Source organism: Myotis lucifugus, unplaced genomic scaffold (assembly GCF_000147115.1).
Source record: "Myotis lucifugus unplaced genomic scaffold, Myoluc2.0 scaffold_180, whole genome shotgun sequence".
NCBI lineage: Eukaryota > Metazoa > Chordata > Mammalia > Chiroptera > Vespertilionidae > Myotis > Myotis lucifugus.
Genome location: NW_005871228.1, coordinates 1,731,016 through 1,756,162, shown reverse-complemented (window position 1 = coordinate 1,756,162; position 25,147 = coordinate 1,731,016). Strand labels below are relative to the sequence as shown.

General features: G+C 39.7%; 1 protein-coding gene across 2 annotated transcripts; it reads left to right on the top strand.

Annotated features, from left to right (window-relative positions):
* Positions 1 to 9,422: 9,422 nt before the first annotated feature.
* On the top strand, positions 9,423 to 24,867 carry ANP32B (acidic nuclear phosphoprotein 32 family member B). 2 transcript variants are annotated; one of them, XM_023760386.1, is made up of 7 exons: positions 9,423 to 9,467; positions 10,557 to 10,706; positions 14,187 to 14,309; positions 19,318 to 19,507; positions 21,559 to 21,683; positions 23,123 to 23,192; positions 24,403 to 24,867. In XM_023760386.1, exons 1-7 carry the CDS (start codon positions 9,438 to 9,440, stop codon positions 24,468 to 24,470), a joined length of 756 nt encoding a protein of 251 aa, XP_023616154.1. In that variant the 5' UTR covers positions 9,423 to 9,437; the 3' UTR covers positions 24,471 to 24,867. The 2 variants fall into 2 exon arrangements, with proteins under 2 accessions (XP_023616154.1, XP_023616155.1); XM_023760387.1 differs by lacking the exon at positions 14,187 to 14,309.
* The last annotated feature ends 280 nt before the right edge of the window (positions 24,868 to 25,147 follow it).

Below are 25,147 nucleotides of genomic sequence, written 5' to 3'. Positions count from 1 at the left end.
TTTTCCGCCGCCGCCGCGCTGGGCTGGGCTGGGCTGGGCTCGCACTGGCGGGAGCCGCGCGCTCCGCCGTCGGCACCTCTCCTCTCCAGAGCGCTCCGTCCCGCTCCCCCCCGTTCTTAAAGGGAGATGCAAGGAGCCGGCTCCGCCCGGACAGGCGCGGGGGTCGGGCGGGCCTGGGCGGTTCTGCCCGCGCAAGTGCAGAAGCTCGTCCGCCGAGCCCTGAAGCGAGCGGGCCTTCCAGAGCCGCCCTTGCTGCCCGCCCCTCCTCTCCTGCCCGCCCCGCGAGCTGCGGGGGGGCTTCCCGGGTCGGGGCGCCACTCGGGGGAGCCGCGCCCCTGCCAGACCCCCCTGGGCCGGGCGGCGAGCTCTGGCCCGGGGTCGCCGACCCCCCCTTCCGGCGGCGGGTGCGCCGGGTGGCTGCGGGTGTAACAAGTGGCCGACTTGTGGGAATCCAGCCCGGTTTGCCCGGGGCGCACGCGGTCTTCAGTCCTGCGTGCACGAAGTCACCGCCGGTGACGTTAGGGGCGCCCCCACCCCCACCCCGCGTGGCCGCCACGAGCGCCCCTGTTGGGCCCGAGCACAGGGGCACCTTGGCCAGGCCCCCGGCTTTGGAGGTGGAGGTTGGGTCACGTTCGTCCCGTCGGCTCATCAGTCAGACATTTTGTGTTGGCCACGTGCTCGTACACGGAAGGGTTAAGCTGCTTCACGCTGTTATTTTGAGTTGTAATTTCGGGAGTTTACGTTATTACTGAGTAGTTGTAAATCCATAGAATGTGGACTAATTAAATTCAGCCAAAATTTCCAAAAGTACCCACGTGGATCTAAAGGTTTTCAAATCCAGAATTTGGAGTCTTTGTGCCTAAGCTAAAGTACGGACTATGGAAGTAGTAAGACTTGACTTGGGTGAACACACAATACAATATACAAATGAGGTGTTACAGAATTATACACCTGAAGCCCATATAATTTTAATAACCAATGTCACCCAAAAAAAATCGACAAAAAGTTAAAAAAGAGAGTGGGGGGACTTACAGCATTTGACAATTAAACAAACAAACAAGTAAGTAAATAAGGTGTTGCTCCCTCTGGGAAATACAACTGGACTGGTGTTCCCACTATCCTGAATTTTTTTGTATATGAGGTAACGAACATATTGCTTTTTAAAAAAGTGTACATATATGTGCAAGTATTAATTTTTTAAGTAATCAACAGACCTTACCCTCTTGTCAGAGGTTAGAGTCGTGTGGCTATTTAATTAAAATTTGGTTAAAAGGTCGGTTTGACAGTTGCTGGATCCCCATTTCAAGTGTTCATAAGCCACAATCGACTGGTAGCTACTCTGTTGGACAGCACTAGCCTGCAGTAATCCGGCGGTTTATTAAACAAATATTTGAGCGCCAACAGTATGCCGGCCGGAAGAGCAGTGTGAACAAGGCTGAGCCTGCGGGGCCTGTTGAGGGTCCTGGGAGCCTGCGGGACTGTGGGGATCAGGAAGGAAGGTGCCCCCCGGGATCTGACTGGGAGACAGGCCAGTAGGAGGTAAGAGAGGAGAGGAAAGCTTCGACCTTAAACAGAAGGCTTTTCCAGGAGAAAACAATGCTGTAGATTTTGAAGGGAAATATTTGTAAGAGGAGTTAAAAAAGTGTTTTTGCACAAAAGCATTATTCTTAAGGCTAATGAGAAGTTCCAAGATGACTCCTTTAAAACCAAACTCAACTAGTCACATAGTTCCTTATGTTTGTGTGGGACCTGCTCTTAGAAAGTAGGTTTGGCCTTCAGGATTCTGAAGACTTTTGTCATTTGGGGAAGGAAGAAAATTTCTTTCTCCATTGAATGTATGAACAGAAAGCTCTTAAATGCATCTAAGACTGTATTCCATGGTTGACCTTAATATCATCTAGTGAGAGCTAAGTGTTGGAGGAGGGTAAGTGGAAGTTTGATCATAAATGTTAGGGTATATGGCTTTTTTGTTATTTTATTTGGGGGTTTGCAGAAGACCCTGGTAACACTTTACCTGTGTTCTTTGGCCAAAGGCCTAGGTTAAGATAATAGGTTCAGTTCATCTATCGGTATAGCCTTGTTCTTTATAAACACAGATACATTCATTTCTCTGAGGGGGAGAGGACTAAAAATATATGTGTAACTCAGTGTTTTCTAAGTCTAGAACAGCTCTTTATATCAGAGGTGTGTTTTCATAGGGGAAAAAATGGCTAAGAAAGAATGGTGATAACCATTTAAAAGTATAAGCAAGGATAGGAAATGTTTTATGTAAAATATTGGTGTTGTACTTCACTGAGAACAAATTGTACAGCCCTAAAACATACCATATACAACACAAATTGCTGGTACAAGCACCTTATTATTAACTCTGCATCTAGGGACAGGTAGCCTGATAATAGCTCTGCTTGAGTTTTTCCTTCAAAGTTAGAAAGCCAACCAGTTCCTGGGGTTACAGTCCATGCCACTGTGGAACATGCTGGGCTGTTGGCTAGACCGAGATATTTCATAGGCCATAAATAAGAATAGCCTTTCCTTAGTCCCAACTTACTGGGGCAAAAAAATTTAGGTTTTCCTCATATTTCCCCCAACTTTTGGCATCTATTGTTCTGTCTCTTTTGATGTAATTTTGAGCTCAATGGGTTATTCTAATTGGGTGCACAGCAGCTAACTGTGTTTTTTCCTTGTATAAGTAATACATATTCATTGAAGAAAAAATGATATAAATAAGCTAAAAAAGTAGATATAGAGAAGCAAAAATTTAAAAATAGAAATCTCACACATACTACCCATTCTACCATTTAGACATTCTGATGTGTAGCATTTATTTAGTTATATAAATAAAATGCAGCAAGCATCTTTATCTTTTTATGTAATTATTTATTATAGCCTCACTGTTAATGTCTGCATTGGTTATAATTTAATCATCCCCATGGGGTGGTTAGAAGTTTGGTGTTTTTTTTTTTTTGCTATTTTAAATAGTATTGAAATGAGTATCTCGTAAAGTGAATCTCTATCTTCTACCAAATTGCTTTTTAATTTTTTTTTTTTAAATTCAAACCTGAGGATATTTTTCCATTTATTTCTAGGGAGAATGGAAATTAGCAAGAGTAGCAGGAATTACTTTTTCTACCTTTTTGGGTTATTTCACTTAGTACAATAATTATGTAATATTTTTTTCTAATCCTCACCTGAGAATATTTTTTTCCATTGATTTTTAGAGAGAGTGGAAGGGAGTGGGGGTAGAAAGAGAAACATCAATGTGAGAGAGATACATAAATTAGTTGCCTCCCACATACACCCTGACCAGGACTGGGAACTGTGGGAATCTAACCCGGGACCCTTCAGTCCATGGGCCAATGCTCTATCCCCTGAGCCAAACTGTCTAGGGCTGTATTTTCTAATTAAAGTAATTGGTAATTTTAAATGATCTTTAATTTCTCCATAGTTTTTTTTAATATATTTTATTGATTTTTTAAATATATTTTATTGATTTTTTACAGAGAGGAAGGGAGAGAGAGAGTTAGAAACATCGATGAGAGAGAAACATCAATCAGCTGCCTCCTGCACACTCCCCACTGGGGATGTGCCCGCAACCCAGGTACATGCCCTTGACCGGAATCGAACCTGGGACCTTTCAGTCCGCAGGCCAACGCTCTATCCACTGAGCCAAACCGGTTTCGGCTTCTCCATAGTTTTTTTTCCCCTCTTGTAACAAGGATAACTTGTAATTGGGGAAGGTCCCCCCAACCAGTTAGGTAAAACTTATCTCTTTTTTTAGTGTAGCAAGAAGAGTGGGAAATGAGAGCAAATTGGAGAGGGTGGAAGGAAAATTGCTTAATGTCATTTGTGGCTCCCAGCTCTAGTCCCCATAACTAGGCTATAGTATAGCTCAAATTTTTCAATGAAAGCAGCAGTGTTTTGCTGATAGCTATAGAAAAACAAACAAAAAAACAACCCAAAAGTTTAAATAGGAAATAATGGAGTTTTAGTTCTCAAGTGTTTATACCTTAAATTCATATTTAATTGGAACATGAGGTGTGAAGAAGCATGAATTTGACCCCAAAAGTTAAAACATCTATTTTTGAGCAGAAGGCCTACTAACTATTTTGGACCAAATAGCTCCTCTAAGTTGTATACACAAATGTACAAGTGCCTGCCCAACCTTCCCTTCTTAGGTAGTAGCCATGGAAGATTTGGGGCATAAGAAGGGGAAACTAGGGTCATTTCTCCTTGATTAGAACCTCCCAATGTATTCTAAATCTAGATTGGGAGGCAATGCCTATCTATCACTCCTCCCTCTCCCCACAAGCACACACACACTGGCCCATGTATACTCTTTTTAAAAAATACATTTTTATTGATTTCAGAGAGGAAGCAAGGGGGAGAGAGAGAGAGAAACATCCATGATGAGAAGAATCATTGATCGGCTGCCTCCTGCATGCCCCCCACCGGGGATTGAGCCCACAGCCTAGGCATGTGCCCTAACCGGGAATTGAACTGTGACCTGCTCGTTCATAGGTCAACGCTCAACCCCTGAGCCACACCATCTGGGCCCCATGCAAACTCTTGGACAATTGTGTTCTCCCTTGCAAGGTAATCTGGATCCCTTCACACTTCAGGGAGGCTTAGTTATTTCAAATGCTGCTGACACAGTGCCAGGGAGAACATACCTTTCACCAAAGTTTTTTTTTTAATATACTTTTATTTATTTCGGAGAGGAAGAGAGAGATGGAAACATCAATGATGAGAGGGAATCATTGATTGGCTGCCTCCTACACGTTGGACTGAGCCCGCAACCCAGGCATGTGCCCTTGACCGGTATCGAACCCGGAACCCTTTTGTCCGCAGGCTGACACTCCATCCTGAGCCAAACCGGCTAGGGCCTCACCAAAGTTTTGTTTAGAACTTTAAACAGGCTGGAAGACTGCTGATGGAAAGCTTTCCAGACCTGTTATATTCTGGCTCAGCACTGAGTGGGACCCCTCCTATGGTCTCTGCTTTCTGCAGTAATTCCCACTCTGCTATGTCCTCTTACTGTGCCTCTGGAGCCCTGTTCTGGGAGGGTAGCACATTTCTTTACATCCTTAGTCTTCCTAGAAAAGTGAAGAGATATGCTTTCTCTACTGAGCCATACAACCCTCTGCCCTACTCACCCCAGTAAATTCTGTTGCCTTCTACTCATGGAGAAAATTAAAGGTCTCAGTGTACATTCCCTGAACTTCTTGCTCTCCCACTTATAAATTCACCTATATTGGTGCCCATCCTAGCTGTCTTCTGCACAAGAAGAGCTGCCCTGGCTCCAACAAGAGTAGAATGATATGTCTCATTTTTAATATGCATTTATATTATTTCTTGTAATTGAACATTTTATTTTTTAGTGTCTATTATCTTGATGATTTGTATATTATGGCTTGTCTTTTTTTTGTAAACGTCTCTTTTAGGGTGTTTATTTTTTTCCTTATTAGGGTAAAAACAATATCCTCAAGAAAAGTATAAATGCAGATATCTAGAATTTTCATGTATCAGGAAAGGTCACAAAAAAGCATTAAAAAAGAGGAGTTTTAAATAATTCATAACTCAATAATAGAGTCAAATGTTTATATTCTTTTGCCTCGCAATAGCTTTTAAGGAAACAATCCTAATTACAGAAGAGATTTTACATAAGATATTATGGCATTTTTTATAATAGGGAAGATTGAAACTGTTCTACAAGGAGGATTGTAAAGTAATTTATGGTACAGCCATACACTTTAATTTATTTAGCTATTAACAGATATTCAGAGTTGTAGTTGTTGTTTTTTAAATTGATTTTAGAGAGAAACATCAATTTGTTGTTCCACTTATTTATGCACTCATTGGTTGATACTTGTATGTGTCCTGACCAGGGATGGAACCTACAACCTTGGCATTTTGAGATGACACTCTAACCAATTGAACTACCTAGCCAGAGCAGAGTTGTTATTTTAAAGTATGCTAAGTCATACAGTTTTACCTTGCCTATATTTAAAATACACAAAGAAAGACAAAAAATATACCAAAATATCAATAGTAATGAACATTAATATGCTTTCCATTTAATGTATGTTTATGATCAGAAAGTTGATTTTGTTTAGATCCAAGTTTTCTCTCATTTCATCATCTGCTCAATCCCCTACAATCTTTATACAAACCCCTATGCCAGTGATGGCAAACCTATGACACGCATGTCAGAGGTGACACACGAACTCATTTTTTTTGGTTGATTTTCCTTTGTTAAATGGCATTTAAATATGTAAAATAAATATCAAAAATATAAGTCTTTGTTTTACTATGGTTGCAAATACCAAAAAATTTCTATATGTGACATGGCACCAGAGTTAAGTTAGGGTTTTTCAAAATGCTGACACGCCGAGGTCAAAAGGTTCGCCATCACTGCCCTATGCAGTACTTTAAAAGAGTAGCAGTGACTGTTTTTATCTTTATTTTTTAAAAATAGATTAACATTGTCATCAATAAGTACAAAATAAGGTTTTAGAGAAAAGTCTCCCAGCCACTTACTTTCTGTGAGAGATTATTTCTGTGAGGTTTTATGTACATACTAGAGGCCTGGTGCACGAAAATTTGTGCACTTGGGGGAGGGAGAGAGCCCTCGGGGGATGTCCTACTGACGGCTTAGGCCTGCTCCGCCTGGGGAGCGGGCCTAAGCCGCAATCTGGCCTCCCTCTGCTGCCCCCATCATGCTGCCACTGCTGCCCGCCTCCCTCTGCTGCCTCCCCCATCGCCATCCCCTCCCTCTGCCCCCTGGCACTTGCCTTGGCTGGCCTGGCACTGCCTGTCCACCAACTGGTTGTTCTACTGTTTAGTCAATTTGTATATTACGCTTTTATTATATAGGACTAGAGGCCTGGTGCATGGATTTGTGCACTGGTGGGGGCGTGGCCTGCGGGATCAGCCCGCTGTGGGAGCGCCACTCATCCCGGTCAGCTGAGTGGCTCTCCCACTGTGGGAGCACACTGACCATCAGGGGGCAGCTCCTGCATTGAGCATCTGCCCCCTGGTGGTCAGTGCACATCATAGCTACTGGTCGACCAGTTGTTCTGGTCGTTCCACCATTCAGTCACTGAGCTTTTATAGATATAGATAAGAAAGTGAATGTGTGATGTATTACATAAATAACACTTTCTGTACATTTTACATTCCACAGTGTATCCAGGAAATTATTTTCTTGTTAAGGGCATTTAAGTTTTCTAATTTTTTCAATCACTTCTTGTGCCTTCTTTCATAAGCCTTTCTGGATGTTTTAAGCTCATGTTTCATTTTTGGGTATTTCCTGATTCTTCTCAAGTCTCCCTTGCAGGATTCCGTCTCCTCAGGGTTCCATCCTCGGTCCTCTTCCTAGGAGTTCCAGCCTCCCACTACTGTCTGTCCTGGTGACTCACAAATACGGAATTCACAACCCAGACTTCCCCTGAACTCCATACCCACGTGTCCAGTTCCCTAGGGATCCTTTCATCTGGACATCCCATAGGAAACTTAAACTTGGTATCCCTTTTGTTATTCCTTCCACACTTCCTTCCACAAGCTGTTCCTTTCTTATTCCCTCAAGCTACATGGTTCCCATTTCTCTAAACCAGAACCTCAGTTCCACTCCATCATCTTCTATACTCAATAGCTAAGCCTGCAAATTAGAACCACTTTAACAGACCGGGATGGGTAGCTTTGGTTGGATAGAACATCATCCAGACCCACCAAAGTTGTGGGTTTGATCCCCATCAGGGCACATAACAACAATCAACCAATGAATGCATAAATAAGTGATCAACAAATCTGTTTCTCTCTCCCCCTTCCTCTCTAAAAAATCAAGAAAAAAACATTTTTTAATAAAAAGAACCACTTTAACATTTTTTCCCTCCCAGGTTCCTCTTTGATTTCTATTCTGCAATTTGGTTCAGCAAACATGTACATCACATTTAAATGCTTTATGGTAGTTTTTTAAAAAATATATATTTTTATTGATTTCAGAGAGGAAGGGAGAGGGAGAGTTAGAAACATCAATGATGAGAGAGAATCATTGATTGGCTGCTTTCTGCACACCACCCACTGGGGGTCGAGCCCGCATCCCGGGCATGTGCCCTTGACCAGAATTGAACCTGGGCTCCTTCAGTCCGCAGGCCGATGCCCTATCCACTGAGCCAAAGCGGCTAGGGCGCTTTATGGTAGTTTTTTTATAATTCTAGTTAGAGTGGAATTTCACTGGTTGAGAAAAATTGTTTAAAAGGTGATTTCACCCAGTAAGCTGGGAGGCAAAATGGCTTAAGATGCAATATGGCTAATTCCTCCTCATTTGGCTTTTGGCATATTGGGGTCATTTCATTCTGTATAATAATTTTGGATTCTCTGTCAGATACAATCATAGAAAAATCCCCTAAACCAGCGGTTCTCAACCTGTGGGTCGTGACGCCTTTGGTGGTCGAACGACCCTTTCACAGGGGTCGCCTAAGACCATCCTGCATATCAGAAATTTACATTACGATTCATAACAGTTGCAACATTACAGTTATGAAGTAGCAACGAAAATAATTTTATGGTTGGGTCACAACATGAGGAACTGTATTTATAGGGCCAGAAGGTTGAGAACCACTGCCCTAAACCAAATGGGTCCATTTTAGTGGCGTTGTAGTATACTACTTAGGTGGGTGGCAATAACAGTTGACCTTTTTTTATATTTGGGGGTTTTCTTTTTTTGTTGTTTTTTGTTAATCCTCACCCAAGAATATTTTTTCCATTGATTTTTTTTTTCTAGTGAGAATGGATGGGAGGGGGAGGGAAATGGAAATAACAGAGAGAGAAACATCAACAGGTTGCCTCCTGCACATGCCCCAATCAGGGCTGATTGAGCCTGCAACCAGGTACGTGCCCTTGACCAGGAATCAAACCCGTGACCCTTTGGTCTGCATGCCAGTGCTCTAACCACTGAGCAGCTGGCTAGGGAGCTGTGTGTGTGTGTGTGTGTGTTTAATACAAAAGGAATACTGCTAGTAAAAAAAAAAGAAAACTTCATATAGATACGAATAAAGTAGACAGCATTCCCCTAGTTGCTTTCCTGAGAGGTTACTTTCTCAGCACTTAATATGTCCCAAGCACTGCTCTACAACAGCTCCATGAGGTGGGTAATATTTTTTTCCACTTCATAGATGAGGAAACCGAGGCACAGAGAAGTTAAGTGACTTGCCCAAGGTCACACAGGTTATAAGTGGCAGAGCCAGGCATCTGTCTCCATAGCCCAGCTCTCCTCAGGTGACTTCTTAGGTTTTCACATGTGCTGATTTTCATCAGAAGAAGGAAGAATGGCAGAGATGTCTAGAGAAAAGTAGAAGGAAGGAAAAAGGTACAATAGGACTGCATGCATCCTGACTGAAACCAGGGCTTCTGAGGAGGAAATAAGGCAGTGAGAAATAATGAAGAAGCAAGTGAGAAGTTGTGGTGGTGTGGGTATCACAGACTCTATAAATCTGTTTCCTTCTCTGTAAATGGGGGGAGGATGTGGTGGTGCCAGGAATAACAAGTATGGTCTCGATAAATGATAGCAATTAATAGAGTAGGATCCTTAGATTCTGTATGGGAGGATGAAGATGTCACTAGCTCCTATCCTCATTTTAGAGCTATCAGCATCTCCCTTCCGTATACATGCTTGATTAATGCTATTAAACTTGGTACATTCACTGCAAGAATGCCTTTGGCAGTTAAAACTAATTTGCATCACTGTAAATTGATCAGAACGTGTTAAAAATTGCAAGTTTCAGAGTCAACCACAGAGCAAGAATGGCAATAAGGATTATTATAGTATTCACACTGTAGACTGTTATTAAATCAGTATTCAAAATCTTCAGATGTGATACCCTTGGATGAATTTGAGTTCTGAATTTCAGGATCTCCAAAGAAGGAGATGTTATGTCTGAAAAAGGAACCTAATTTAATGTCTAACAGTCTCTCGCCTGTCATTCTCACATATAACCCAAATTGATCTTTGTTTTGAATTAAGGCCTTGACACTTCACTTAACCCATTCCAAGTGTCAAGATAATCTTAGTAAAGATTAATAATACCACAAGTGGAAATGTATAGTGCTGCCGACATCTCCTAGTGATCTTGATGGGAAAAGTAAAACTTCTATATTTTCCTTGTGTCAGTTTCTTGGGCCTTGAGATAGACTCAGCCTAAAAGAGGGTGAGGGGTATCTTCACTCTGCATTTATAGTTAAAGCTAACCCTAAGGGAACAGACTTGGGAAAAGAAATAGGGGAGATACAGTTTCTTCACTTTTATCTTATGAACTGTAGTTTCTGTCTCTGGAAAAGAAAGAGTTCACATCTTTATTCGTGGTGTAACATTCCACCCTTGGTATCTATTAGTATATTGTTTCTAAAGGCTTAATCATTTTTCATTTATTTATAACTGTGATCTAAAGGCTGCCCCTATATGTGGGTGTTTTTTGCTGGGTATTTATGGTAGAAGTTTTTGCTTTTTTCTGTATGTTCCTGAAAGCTTGTCTTTTCCTTTTTTCTTTTGTCATCTACAGGTTCGAGAACTTGTCCTGGACAATTGCAAATCAGATGATGGGAAAATTGAGGGCTTAACAGATGAATTTGTGAACTTAGAGTTCCTCAGTTTAATAAATGTAGGCTTGATTTCAGTTTCAAATCTCCCCAAACTACCAAAATTGAAAAAGGTGAGTGCTTTTTCTTTAACAGTAAAAAGGAACCATACCGGGAAGGGAAAAATACATGGTTTTACCTGTAAGGAAGCATTTAATGTAGCAGAAAGCACATAGCCTTTGGAACTGGGCATATCTGGGATTGAATTCCAGTTCTATCATTTCCTTGATGGGTGATCTGCAGGTTACTTAATCCTTGTAAGGCTCAATTTCCTCACCTGTAAACTGGTGATACCACCTGACCTTACAGAATTGTTGTGATGTTTGGAAATAATACATGTTGGATGCTAAATAAATATTAGTTATGAAGAATAATTATTTTGTGAATAATTTATTAGTTGTTATAAATTTGTGTTATAATCTTAGATACATTTTGTTCTTAGTATGCTCTGGTTTAGGAAACAGGTGCCTATCACTCATGTTTTATTTTTGTTGATTAAGGATGAGTTTGAGTAGTAAAGACTTTTCAGATTTATAGTCTTTGATAATTCAAACCCATTACATAATTTTAATGACTAGAAGTTTAAAATGTGCTATGACTTGCTGCAAGAATCCATTGTAACAAAGCTTTTGTATTTCTGTATCCTAGCTGATGGTCTGTTGTTAGCTCTTCATTGGTCTAATTGCAAACCAATCACTATTGCCCTTCAACTCCACCCCCTACTTTAAAAAAACAAGAGACATGTTTTCTTGTGTCCTTGCATATTTATCTGTCACAGAGCTCCAGAATGTCAAAACTGGAAGAAACTTCATCTTCCAGCCTAGCCCCTTATTTTATAGACACATCAGTAAATTTAGAAAGGTATAGTAATTTGCCTAAAGCCACCCACAAAAGTGGTGGCTAGAGCCAAAACTAGAATCCATATTTCCTATTTCCTAACCCAGTACCTTTTTTTTTTTTTTTTTTAATAACATTCAGAAAGGTATGTGATTATGTTTAGGTATTCACTTTATTAGGGAATTTATGTTGAAACATACACACAGAAAGAAATTCATAATCAAATTTAAGCAAAGGGGCAGGTAGGCCGTTCCTGTAGTTTGCTTTTGAGTCTTGTTTTTTTGCTTATGTACATGAATTAAAACAAGAAATGTTTATTTGCTTTATTTAAGTAATAAATGCTCAGGTACTCCTCATGGTTTTCAGGGTGCCCTGCTTCCTATATCAAAGAATCATGTTATATTTAAATTGGTAAATTTTTTCCTTTCCTCTGGTAAGTATGTGCTTTAGAGATTCAAGAGTCATCCTTTTTATTTGCATGGGTTATTGGTGACACTGGAAGCTCTAATTAGTTCAGTAAACAACTGGTGGCTTTTTATCTATCTACATAAACTTTATGCTAGCAGATCCTAGTAGTATGTGTTTTGTGTTCTGTTTTCCTAGCATCCTGATATATTTTCCTGAATTATTATGGTCAGTATACTGTCAGACTTAGAAAGTAAATGTATCAGTGACCATCTGTATGTATATAGGCTTTATCAAATCCTTTTGAAGTCTTATTTTAATTTGTTACTTATAGAATTAATGAGGGAGGAATGGAGACATCTGTAAATCAGACTTGAAAGGCAGATAGATGTTCTTACAGTTGATGTGGACTTTGTTTTCTTCCTACCCCAGAATGGCTTGTTTTATAACAAGAAAACAGGATCTGAAAGAAATTTGGTGTATAAATGTCACAGGCTTCCTAAATTTACACATTGCTTTTATTTCAAATAAATGTGCCATTAAGTCCTCTGGCGGGATTGCCTTGTTATTTCTGCTCCCTAAGATACTCATGTTGAAAGGATGTATTACATATGTGTTGATATTCTGACCAACAAAAATAAGTGTTCTCTTTTTATTTTGATTTACTAATATCTCAATAAAGGTAACACTTGGGGCTTTGTTGATTATTATAGACTTATATTTTTAAATCTAGATGATTAGATATTAGTCTGGAATATCACATTGGAAGGAAAATTTTTTTCGGAAATGTTGCATTCTCCTGAAATACTTAATAACACCCAAGCACCAGACTTCATTTATTTATATATATATATATATATATATATATATATATATATATATTCTTTCATTGATTTTGGAGAAGAAGGGAGAGGGAGAGAGACATAGAAACATGATGAGAGAGAATCATTGATTAGCTGCCTCCTGCATGCCCCTCACTGGGGATTGAGCCCACAACCTGGGCATGTGCCCTGACCGGGAATTGAACTGTGACTTCCTGGTTCATAGGTTGATGCTCAACCACTGAGCAGTTGGGCTTGAATTGTTTTTTAAACTCATTCTTTCAACAACTATTTAAATTAAAGAGTTCCTCTATTCTGCTCATTATTATTTCATTGCATGCTATAGATGAAATTACATGATGTTTTCATGCTCTTCAAGGTACGCAGCATAGTGCAGAGGGCATGGATTCTTCTGAAACTAGCCTGCCCAGCTTCAAATCATAGGTTTACCACTGTAACAGCTGTGAGCTCTTTGGCATATTTCACTGTCTCTTTGTAGTTCATTTTCTTCATCTGTCAGTGGGGGTAATAATTCTACCTACCCCATCGGTTTATTGTGAGATTAAGTGATCATGTAGTATTTCTAGGGCTTTCAATAGTACCTGGCACTTAAGTACTAAGTAAGGGTTAGATATAATTACTGTTGTTGGCATTTAAAAAGGGGATTGATAGCAGCTGTATGGTCTAAGTTTTCTCATCTGCAAAATGAAGAATTTGAATTAGATGCTCTCGACCATCTAATTTTTCCATGCTCCAATATCTTTCACTCTAATATTTCTTGCTGAAGGCTCATTTCCTTTATTGGCACACCGCTTGCTGTGTTACTTGACCCGCAGCTAAGAAATTAGAGTAGGTTCTTGTAAAGGCCAGGTTTATGCAAGAAGTGGCCTCCAGGGAGTTGGTTGTATCAGCCCTGAAGCTGTTGCCCCACTCCCTTTCCTGAGGTTATGGAGCTGCTTTAAGGGTGTGTTTTGGGGCTTGTCCTCCTACAGCGTCAGAGCAAATTCCCTGGGGCTTCCAGATGTAGAACTCCACAATGTGTCAACGCTGTAAGGACCAGATTAGGTTCCAAGTGGGCACAGCAAGCTTTGCTTGGCACACACTTAAATAAGCTGCTTAGAATGCATGGACCAGTTACCCTTCCTGGCAAGTATAGCATATTACAACTTCTTAAAGAATTCTAATTTGCTGTGACCCACTTTTTAGGTTAGAAAATACATTCACTTGAGCAAACTGTTATAATTAGCATCTGGTTAAGAAAACACAACACTTCTCATCCTATTCTGTCTCTCCTCCCCCGGAAATGTTGCTGGGATCCATAAACTACTTATTTGGGTTTAATCAAACAAAATGAACATACATGCACTGATAAAAACAGAGATTGTTTGGTCTTGGTAAGTATTTAAAAACTGTATTTGCTCTTTAGAACACCTTAATGATATATGTCTCTCTGTATATTTGTGTGTGTCTTGTGTGCGTTTTCTCTCACAGCTTGAGCTCAGTGACAATAGAATCTCTGGATGTCTGGACATGTTGGCAGAAAAACTTCCAAATCTCACACATCTAAATTTAAGTGGAAATAAACTGAAAGATATCAGTACCTTGGAACCTTTGGTAAGTAATTAAGAATTTGGAAACCAAGACTTACTGGTCATTTTCATTTTCATATTTCTTTATAGTAAGGGAATTGATTGAAAATAATTGATTACCTGATACTGTGGTGGCTTTCTTCAAAGGGGGATTCTTTTTTGTTTTCTTTTTAAAATTTCATGTGTTTATGAAATTAAACATTTATTTTTTTCCCCCCAGACTGGCTAGGCTATTCTATACTTTTCTAGAAAAAGCTGTTTATATTGGGTGGCATATCTGAATTGCAGATGGAACAGAAGTCCAAGGACAGTTCCAATAAGTTTTAAATCTCCTAATTCCTGATCTTGGGCGCTAGCTGGATCACTGTTGCCCAAAGTTTTTCATGGGAACCCCCAAATCCTCCTCAGTCTTACATACTTGGATAAGCTATGGAAAATTAGTTAAGTGTCACGAGTTACAGACTTGCTGTGTGACCTTGGGCAAATTGCTTCTTTTCTCCGGGCCTCAGTTTCCTCACTTAGGAGTTCTGGAAATAAAATAAGGCAATGCACTTACTTTGCTTTGTTAGCTGGAAAGCTGTGCTAATGGGGTCCAGCCCAGGTGGAAGTTGTGGTGGCCATAAAAGAGCTTTTAGAGGCAGGGCTTAATGCAGGGTGTGGGGGAGCCCCACAGGCTCCTCTTTTGGCTGGCACCTGGAAATGTCTATGAATTCAAGATTGATAAATGACTATTTTACCTAAACGTGGCATTCTAAAAATTTGGCATACAGGGAGAATTCCATTTTAACGATGCTAACTTGGTGTACATAAAGTCAGTGTTTCCATTAACTTCCAAACATTAATTGGGAGAGGGTTACACAGTAGGTAGGAGTTGTCTTTCAGGATGCAGAAGAACAGAACCCAAGAGGATAAGCCATCCTCTGCTATCCATCTTTTCTGATGTCACAGTATATTTATAATGTTTGGATTTCATATTAGTTGTACAGGATGTTCTATTAATATTTCAAGGGAAGATAAGGTTAAATTATGACTTCTTTTGATAAAGAGGGTTTCCTGTCAGAATTTTAGGGTCTTTCCCTCCTAATTAATAGAGGTGCTGTGCCAATGTAGATTAAGCATCTTTTACTGAGTCACTTTATGTGTACATTTCATTAAGTGAACTATGTCCAGTTCATATTTCTCATAAATGTTGGGAGCCTATTTCCTACCTTTACGCCATATATTTGCCCCTCTTTTCTACTGTAGATAAGTACACCCAGATACTTAGGCTCCTTCATTTTTACTGGTTCTATTCTTTTTCTCAAAACCAGTCCACATTTCCAACGTTTAAACAAACATTTATTGAGTTTTGCTGAATTCAAGGACATTAACTTTTGCCCACTGTATCCTCGTAAGCCACAGAAGAGAAAGACTGTAAAGAAAACCAAGTTTAGAAAACTTAATTAATAGTCACATGATAATTTGCAGAATAGGGATTCAAATCCAAATCCACTGTTCTTTGCACTGTTCTCTTTTTACCTACAATTTTGTTTCATATCCAAATTGACTTGAGCTATTTAACAGGAGCACGAAATTCAGTGCTAATGGTCTCCCAGTCAGACCCCTGAATTAATCTTCTTTGTCTGTGTTAGTGACAGGCCTGTCAATCCAGGGTCACTGTGAGCACAGGAACCCCTTTTTTTCTGGACAGAACACCAGGTAGTGCCTTTCCTTGCGAGATCATTGGCTGTCGCCTGATTCTCATAACAACCTCGGTCCCCTTAAATGTTTCATCAGAAGCCTTTGTCAGTGCCCTAGCGACAGGCAGAGCAGAAGCAGTGTGTGGGAGCTGTTTGCTTGGGTGTTCCTGACCTGATCAGAGATGTATGAGGGCCCTTTGATGACTTTGAAAGTCTCAGTTCCCTGGGAGGATCTGCTACGTACTATACACTATAGTGGATGCTTAATGTATGTTATCTGCTACGTACTATACACTATAGTGGATGCTGCATGACATAAAAGAACATTTCTACAAAGTGGATAGAAATAGCATGGCCCTCATTTTACACAAGAGGAAGCTGAGGCTTGGGAGAGGCTGAATCCCTTGTCCAGAGTCACACACTTGGCTGGCCAGTGAGAGCTGCAGAGCTGCACACCCAGGACTTTCTGGAAAAGCCTGGGCTCCTGCCCTTCTCTGAACTTGTTTCTCAGATTCCTAGTGGTGCTAGGTGGGTCTCCTGAAGTTAGAACTTAGAATAAAATATAACTGTAGCAGAAGGTGAAAGGGGGAAATGTTGCATCAATTTTTACTTCTGATAGTATTCTTCAGTGGGGAAAAACACCATCCTCATCCTCATTAACCACATAACATTTTGAACACCGTCTACATTGAGCCTAGTTCTAACAGTCAATGCAATGATTGTGAATGCCTCTGCTTGCTACAGGGACATTAATCGAGAGACAAAGAAGGCATCATTTCAAACTTCCTTGGACACCTTTTTTAAGAGACCTGGGCCATCCAAACCATCCCCAAAAGCCCTTCTAAATTCTAAGAAGGCAAGCAAAATTATTGTTAATAAAATGTTTAATGTTTATTATGGCTAGCCTATTAGTTTTAGGCCAAATTTATGATATGATAAAAATTTGTGATTTTTTTTTTTTTTTTAGCAGTACTTAAACATTACATTGGGATCCTGAACGATCTGTCTGTAGTGTATTTGGGATCTTAAAGTGTAATTTTACTACTTGAAACGTTTCTAGAATACTATGGTTATTTGTGATTTTGTTGTTTATTTTCTTTAACTTAGTTTTCTAGCATACTGTTTGGCATGTCCGGATTATAATGGGTCCTTTCTCAAGAAGTAGCCAAAAATATCACAGTCATAATTTCAGAAACAGAGCTGTGGAGGGCCTGTGCCCCGGGATAGTTGGTAAAACTAGAGAAAAGCCTTGGGCACTGTAGAGCATTAAATATCGGGTTGTATGCATTTTTGTGCATCTTTTCCTAGGGAATAAGTTTGAGGGGTCCATGGCTCATTCCTTTGATGAATTTTTAGACGGAGCCTCTTTGGGAAAGCTGCCTAAATTTACTTGTTGTATCCTAGCTGGTATGGGTCAACTGTTTTGTGAAGAGAAAAGAGTTCCCAGTATGCTATCTAGTTGTCTGGGGTGGCATTTCAGCATTTTTTTTCTTCTTGGCAAGAATTCATACCTGGGCTTCTGGAGGTCAGGGCCTGCCCAGTGGGGAACCTAATCTGAAAGCTGCATGACATAAAAGCAGCTCTAAGAAGGGTTGGGGACAGTTTTCTTAAGTCCTCAGGGGACTGACTTACATAAGCACATTATTTGATTCACAAACCCTTGCTTGGATCATCATACATTGGTGTTTTGAGGAGTACAGTTTCCTGTTGCTGTAACCCTACTCTGTGTTCCCTGTCTGGCTCTATGTTCCCAAGGGCTGCTCAGTAAAAGTAAAGTAAGTGTGGGAACCTCATCTTTGATCAGGAAGATGAAGATTCTGTAAGGGCAGCGGTCAGCAACACTTTTTGCTAAAGGGCCCAATAATAGATCATTTAGGCTTTGTCAGCCATACAGTCTCTGTCACAATTACTCAGCTTCCCCATTGCAGCACAAAAGAAACCATACGTAATGTATAAACAAGTGAGTGTGGCTCTGTTTGAATAAAACTTGTTTTACAAAAACAGGCCGTGGTTTGGAATGGGCCAGCAGACAATCTTTTGCCAAGCCCTGCTTTAGAGCAAAGATTTTTCAAATCATTTTGTAACTCCCTAGAATTACACAGATACCTCAAGTCCTGGAGACAAGGTTTTGTTTAATCTGCATTTCTTTCTAGGTCCCTGTGAATGTTGAAATAGCTTTCCCAAATAAAGCATCAAAGACTTTAAACACCAACATTTATTTTTTGCCACTTCTGACTCTCACCCTCCCTTCCACTCTTAAAAATCAATGGGAAAATATCCTCAGGTGAGGATTAACCAAATATATATTATATATGGTTAAGCCTTTTCTCTTGATTCAGAACCATTAAAAGTTACATTTATGAAGCTATATAGCATATGCCCTCCGGGCTTATTGCCCCTATTCTAAAAGGCACCAGGCTTCATGTTTTGTGTTTGCTTGTTATAAGCTTGCACTCTTTCTTTTCCCTAAGAGGGTTGCTGTCCTGGTGCTGTCTCCTAACTTGCCTGTAATAATATCTCTGTCCTCCCAACCTCTTAACCCTTAATCAAAACTTAATAGATGTGGGGTTGAAGTACTAATACCAGTACATTGTACTTCATAACAGATGAAGATCTGAGTAAAATACCTGGAAATTTTCCTATTCAACAAAGTTTCAAGGTATGATAACACCAAAAGAATTTTACATGGAAAAGTCTGGTAACAGTGTCAATCATTTCCCCAAAAATTCAAAAAGAAGAAGAGTGTAATGTTTCTTATTTCTGAAGTTTAAACTCTTTTTCCCTAACCTGTATTGATTCCTGTCTTTCCAGAAAATGTCTGCATCACTAAACTTTGTGCTTTATTATATTCTGTTCTCTCGTGTTTCACATCTGTGTTCCCAAGTAGAAATGTCAAGCACCTTGAGACTGAGTTGATGGTTGGATGAGTTTTCTTCCATACTACTACCCCAGAGCTTTGAAGACTGCTTGATACCCAGCAAGTTCTTAGTGGACTTTTGATTACTCAAATATTTGAACTTAGTTTTGAACCAAATTTATCAAATTCTCTGATTTGTCTTGTACTATAAGAAGATCCAGTTTTAATAACTTTTTCAAATTCATGTTTCTTAAGACTAATGCTGCCAAAAAAAATGACAGTTCTTTGAGAAGGGTAGATGTAGAAGGAAAGGACTAGTTACAAATCTCTAGTGGCCTCCAATATAAAGATTGCAAAGGAGTTGAAATGTTTTCCTATGTACAAGGTTGAGTGGGTAGTACCTAATTAAATACGAGCCTAGACTTTTACCTCTTAGGAGATGGGTTTTGTTGCTTAGGTTCCTTTGGTTTAGGAAGTGTGTTTTTTTAATCCTTCAGAAAAAGTTGGAATGTCTGAAAAGCCTGGATCTGTTTAACTGTGAGGTTACTAACCTGAATGACTACCGAGAGAGTGTCTTCAAGCTCTTGCCCCAGCTGACTTACCTGGATGGCTATGACCGAGAGGATCGAGAAGCTCCTGACTCAGATGCTGAGGTGGACGGTGTGGATGAAGAAGAGGATGATGAAGGTAATTGGACATTATTTCCGTCAACCTAATTTCTGCCTTCAAGGGTCCTGATAAAGCTGCTGAATGTTCTTGCTGTTGAGAAAAAGAATTTATATGCATACATGTAGGCATTCCATTTAATTTGGAGTTACAACTTCTGTTTAATTTTAATAAGTGCTTGGGACATTGAAGCCTTTAAATGATTCCAAATAAAAATGGTTTGTTAGCTAATGTCTTGAATTTCGAGCCTAGAGATCATGGACTGCTCCACCCATTGAAGTACTTGTGATTTACAGTTTTCTAAGGAGACCATCATTTCTGTCTTCCTCCTAGCTGTTCCCCTGCCTTGGTTACTGCTTATTTATCCTTATAAAACTCATCTTTGTCAACACTTCCAGGAAGACTCTCCTGATACTCTCGAGAGATTAGATTCGTGAACATGCTAGAACATCCCCTTGCTACCTCTTTCGTAGCACCTGTCTCTGCTATTCTTGTCCCTTCCAACTATGCTATGATTATTTTCTTGGGTCGGGGCTTTTTTCTTTATTCAAAGGACCTAAAACTTCATAGGTACTTGGATATGTTTGTTATATCCAAATATAAATAAAATAGGTTTCCTGCCTTTAATATATTACTAGGGTCTAAGAAGATGATGATTTCAAAGTACTATGTGTTAGGTTCCATTTTTCCTTAATAAGGGAAATAATCTCTGGATATAACATGGATTTAGAAGATAGTTTTTATCATTGACATCTGATCAAGGTTTTTTACATCTAGTTAGCTTTTAGACTCATTATTTTTAAATATTTCTTTTCTTTAAAATAAAAAATATACAAGACAGAAATGATTAAGAAAAGCAGAGGAGGAAAAAACATCAGGCAACTTGGTGCCATTATTGGTGCTGTGCTCTGGAAGCATCTTTACAGTTTGATTTTGCAGGAGATTTGAGATAAGGCAAAAAGAGAGAGGATGGGATGTAAGACAAGCATGTCAAACTCATGGCCTCGAAGTTTGTAAGATGTCACAAGATAGGACATCTCACCTTTTTCCAAATATTTGTCACTTGTTCCCCTCACCACAGGTTTTCAGTTATCCCCAAGAACCCTTTGTGCCTCCTGTGGTCTGTTGAGGTTCATTTTAAACAGGCTGAACGGCCAACTGTGAAAGAACCTGTAAAGAAAACTTTTGGAGGGTGGGGGTTCCTGAGAACCACATCATGGTTTCTGTCCTCTTGGAGCTTACTACGAAGAAGAAAGTGTTAAATAATCACAAGTGAGCAAGGTGTGTGGTCATGGAGAAGAACCAGGTGCTTGTGTGAGAGTGCGAGCTGGGATTCGGAGGTCTGGCTTATCTGCCCAAGGAAGTGATTTTTAGTTGAGATTCAGAGGTTGAATCCGTGTTAGCCAAACAGAAGAGGGAAGTGTTGAGAGGCCAGGAGGCAGAATAGAGCACAGCAAGCTCTAGGACCAGAGAGGTAACTGCTTGGCTAGAAGCCTCCACCAAATGGAGACACGGTATGGAGATGCCTTGCAACTTGCCTCTGCAGCTTGTCACAGGGTTGTTAGTCGGCATCTTCCAAGCTCCCCATTTGGGCAGCTTTGTGGTGGTACCCTTACCTCAGAAGAATATTTTTGTTTCAATTTTTTGTAACTTTTTACTGTGGAAAATTTTAGACATAGACAAAGGTAGAAAAAATAGTAAAACATTCATGTTCCCATGACTGAGCTTTAATAGTTCTGGTTCATAGCTGATCATGTTTTATACATACACATCCCTACCCTCTTCCCCCTTCCTTACTTGGAGTCAAATGCCAGACACTGGATAAAGTGTTATAGTGTCCATCTAGTTTCCCAGGAGTCCTGGCCTCCAGATGTTATGGGATTCTGTAGGACAAAAGGACTGAGCTACAGCAGCTTGGGAGCAAGAGGGTAACTGTGGTTCACGGTTTCCCCTGATGTTGGTGTAGTCCAGCATTTGTCCTGTGGACCAACCCATAATTTCTCAACATCTAGCAGATGTACCCTCATGGGACATCAAGGGTATTTAATGAATTCCTTTTGGACTGTTTTCAGAAGGAGAAGATGAGGAGGACGAGGAGGATGAGGATGGTGAGGAAGAAGAATTTGATGATGAAGAGGATGAAGATGAAGACGAAGATGTAGAAGGAGAAGAGGATGAAGATGAAGTCAGTGGGGAGGTCAGTGCAACTCTGCTTCCCTGCTTCCTATTTAAAATGATTAAAAGTATAGATTCCTTTTTAAGAAGAAAGGAAAGGAAGAGAAAGAAAGGCCTTCTGAAGAAAATAATATAGGTTTGAGTAAACTAATATCAGTCTGATTACTTTAGCTCTTATAAACCCACCCTCTTAATAAATACTAAATGGAATGCTTACTGAATGCTACGGGACACAGTTCTTGGCTCTGCAAGGTAAGTTTTAACCCTTTAACTTTGGGAGGAAGCAGTGAGTTGAGTATTCATTCAGTAGGATGAGAAAACTGGAAACATTGAGAACTGACGGTATGTCTGTTCCTTTGTTGTATTGAAAGGAAGGGTATGTTTACCAAGTCTTGACTTGTTCTTGTATATTCAGCCTAATTCAGCAAATATACGCCTTCTGTATTAAAAGAGCTAGGGATGCAAAGTTAAATAGGGATGTGGTCCTGCCCTGGCATGTGTGGCTCACTTGGTTGAGCGTCGTCTCATGTACCAAAAAGACACCAGTTCGATTCCTGGTCAGAGCACATGTCTGGGTTGCGGATTCAATCTCCAGTAGAGGGGGTGTGAAGGAGGCAGCTGATTGATGTTTCTCTCCCACATCAATATTTCTCTCTCTCCAAAGTAATAACATTTTTTTAAAACGTGGTCCTACCCTGCAAGAGCAGGTAGTCTAGTTTAATGGAACACCTAAGTAACACAATGTCAGTAAGGAGTTGAATGCCATAGGACAGGAGAAAGGAGTGACTTAACTTTGACCCTCAAGGTTTGTGAAAACCACAGGCCAGGAAAGTTAGACGTCACCAAAAACATGTTCTTTTTTTGTACAGAAGTAAGGCATTTGTATAATCTCATAAGGTATTTAATGAAATTAAGTTCCTGAAGGAAACATTTTATAACAATGGTAATGTAGAAATCTTTGTCCAAACCTGCTTTGAAATTCAAGATTTTAAAATAATTTCTTGAATTATTCATTTAAACTTGTATACTAATTAAGCATGTCTGGTAAATGAAATGCTTACTTCTGAAAAGCAACTTTTTTTAAAGTATGTTTTGATTTTTAGAGAGAGGGGAAGGGAGAGGGATAGAGAGATAAGAAACATCACCCATCAGCTGTCTTCTGCCTACTGGGGTTCGATCCTGCAACCTGGGCATATGCCCTGACCAGAAATTGAACCAGTGACCTCTTGGTACATGGGTCGATGCTCAACCACTGAGCCACATCAGCTGGGCAATTTTTAAAGAAAAATTTAAATTAAGCTTATTAAGAGAAACCCACATATCTCAGTACATCAAAGTAGATAAAAACGCAAAAGTTTTCTCCTTGATGGATTGTTACATTTATTGGGAAATTTATACTTTTTGTACTTCTCAACTTGGCAGAATTAATCTAATAATGATAATTGCCATACTGTTCTTTAGGAAGAAGAATTTGGACATGATGGAGAAGTTGATGAAGATGAAGACGATGAGGATGAGGATGAGGATGAAGGTGGGTGTGAAGCATGCATTTTGGTCCTCCTCAGCTAAAAATCGGGGTATGGGGCAGCTGTCCCATTAACTTAGAATTTGTCACAACCACTGAGAAGAAAAAAAATGCCCTTTGCCCTGGTGGTCTTCACAGGCCCTTGTGTAGCCCTGTCAGCGTGTGTACACTGGTATAGTTCACCTGCTCTATGTAGCAAGCAATTAAGACTGTCTCTCTGAGGGAAGGAGGCCCAGTTTTCAGTCCCCACACTTGAACTATGTTTTTAGAACCCATCATTCAGATTATTGCCAGGCATAAGATTTCTGTGTTTTGAATTATTTCATTTAAAAAAGTCTTAGTAATTGTGTCATAATTTTTGCAGAATGTATACATATCACCATTCCAATTTTATTAGTGTTATTCCTCTCCACCTTAACCCAAACCAATGAAATATCCATTTGTTAATTACTCATTGAAAGCACAGATTCTCATGCATATATAGGTTTCAGAATACCAGGTGGTTTGCTGTGCTTTCCATTGGTTCAATTTTTTTTTTCAGCATCTGTTCTCTGTGCGACGCACTGGACTAAATTTACAGTGATAGAAGAGCAGTCCTTAGGACCTGGTTTCTGCCTTCCAGGAGCTTTATGGAACATAGTTTGACACAGATTTAGTTAATTTCATTTAATAGCCATAAATTTTTACTAGTTGAAAAAACAATGATATATAGGTCTCTGTCTCAAAAACCTGAGGCATCTAGAAATCTCTTTTTAGTTAATATCAACTCGCTACAATTTGAATCTTGCTATGTTCAAGGCTAAATACTCTGTTATCTCCGTTAATCTCCAGAGTAACCCTCCAAGTTAGTACCATTGTCCCCATTTTATAAACAAGGAAACAGGCTAACTAACTCCAAAGTCCCTGATAAGCAAATCTCTCATTGGACCAACAAGTGTAAGAAACATTTGGGAGACTGCAACTTAAAATTGAGAAAACTGGTTTAACTTTGTTGTGATTTGAGATGCTGCTGTGCATTTTGCCTTCTTGGTTCTGTGGTCACTATGCTTTTTAAAATTAATAGCTCTTAATTAACAACCTGCCTATCAGATTAAGCTGGCATCTTTTTTTTTATCATCTCAACCATCAAAAAATTCATTGTTTTTACCTTCGTTAGCAATAACTTAGGCAAAATGCCTTTCCAATTGTCTCAAAGTGAATTTTTGTCATTGTACAGAGGAGGAAGAAAGCGGGAAAGGTGAAAAGAGGAAGAGAGAAACAGATGATGAAGGAGAAGATGATTAAGAACCCAAATAATCTGCAAAAAAAAGAACTGTTCAGTATTGGTTGGACTGCTCATCATATGGATTTGGTAGCTGTTTAAAAAAAAAAAAAAAGGTAGCTGTGATACAAACCCCAGGACACCCACCCACCCAAAGAGCCAAAGAATAGTTCCTGTTACATTCCGCCTTCCTCCATTTAGTCCCTTTTGAAAATTCACCACCAAGCTTGGGGACTGCACCCCAACAGAATTGTAAGCGTTGTTAGGTTTTCATGTAAGACTCTTGCTGTAGCGTGGATAGCTGTGATTGGTGAGGCAACCAGCTGTGGCTACCAGTTACACCAAGACTGTAACAGCATTTTTACTTTCTGTACAACAAAGAAGCTTTGTAAATAAAATCTTAACATTTTGGGTCTGTTTTTTCATGCCTTTCTGTTCTTTTTAATGACATTTTTTTTACATTAGGACATTTTATGTGACAACTGCCAAAAAATATTTTTAAGAATTTCAGTGAAATAAACACGTTCCTCTTTGGTAAAGCCTAGTTGTATGCTTACATTTTTAAATTAGACTTTAACTGTAAGTTCATGTTTAAAACACACTAAAGAACTGGTTTCTTTGGCATTTTTATATTCGTGTTTATTGAAGGGAAATGTACAAGTGTGTAGGATCTTTTTGCATTTAAGTCTAATACTCATTT

Excerpts from the sequence above, each read along its gene's own strand:
- ANP32B (XM_023760386.1), top strand. The coding sequence starts at position 9,438 with ATGAAGAAGCAAGTGAGAAGTTGTGGTGGT. Across the intron at positions 9,468-10,556 it reads AAGTGAGAAGTTGTGGTGGT|GTTCGAGAACTTGTCCTGGA; the intron begins GTGGGTATCACA and ends TGTCATCTACAG. Across the intron at positions 10,707-14,186 it reads AACTACCAAAATTGAAAAAG|CTTGAGCTCAGTGACAATAG; the intron begins GTGAGTGCTTTT and ends TTTCTCTCACAG.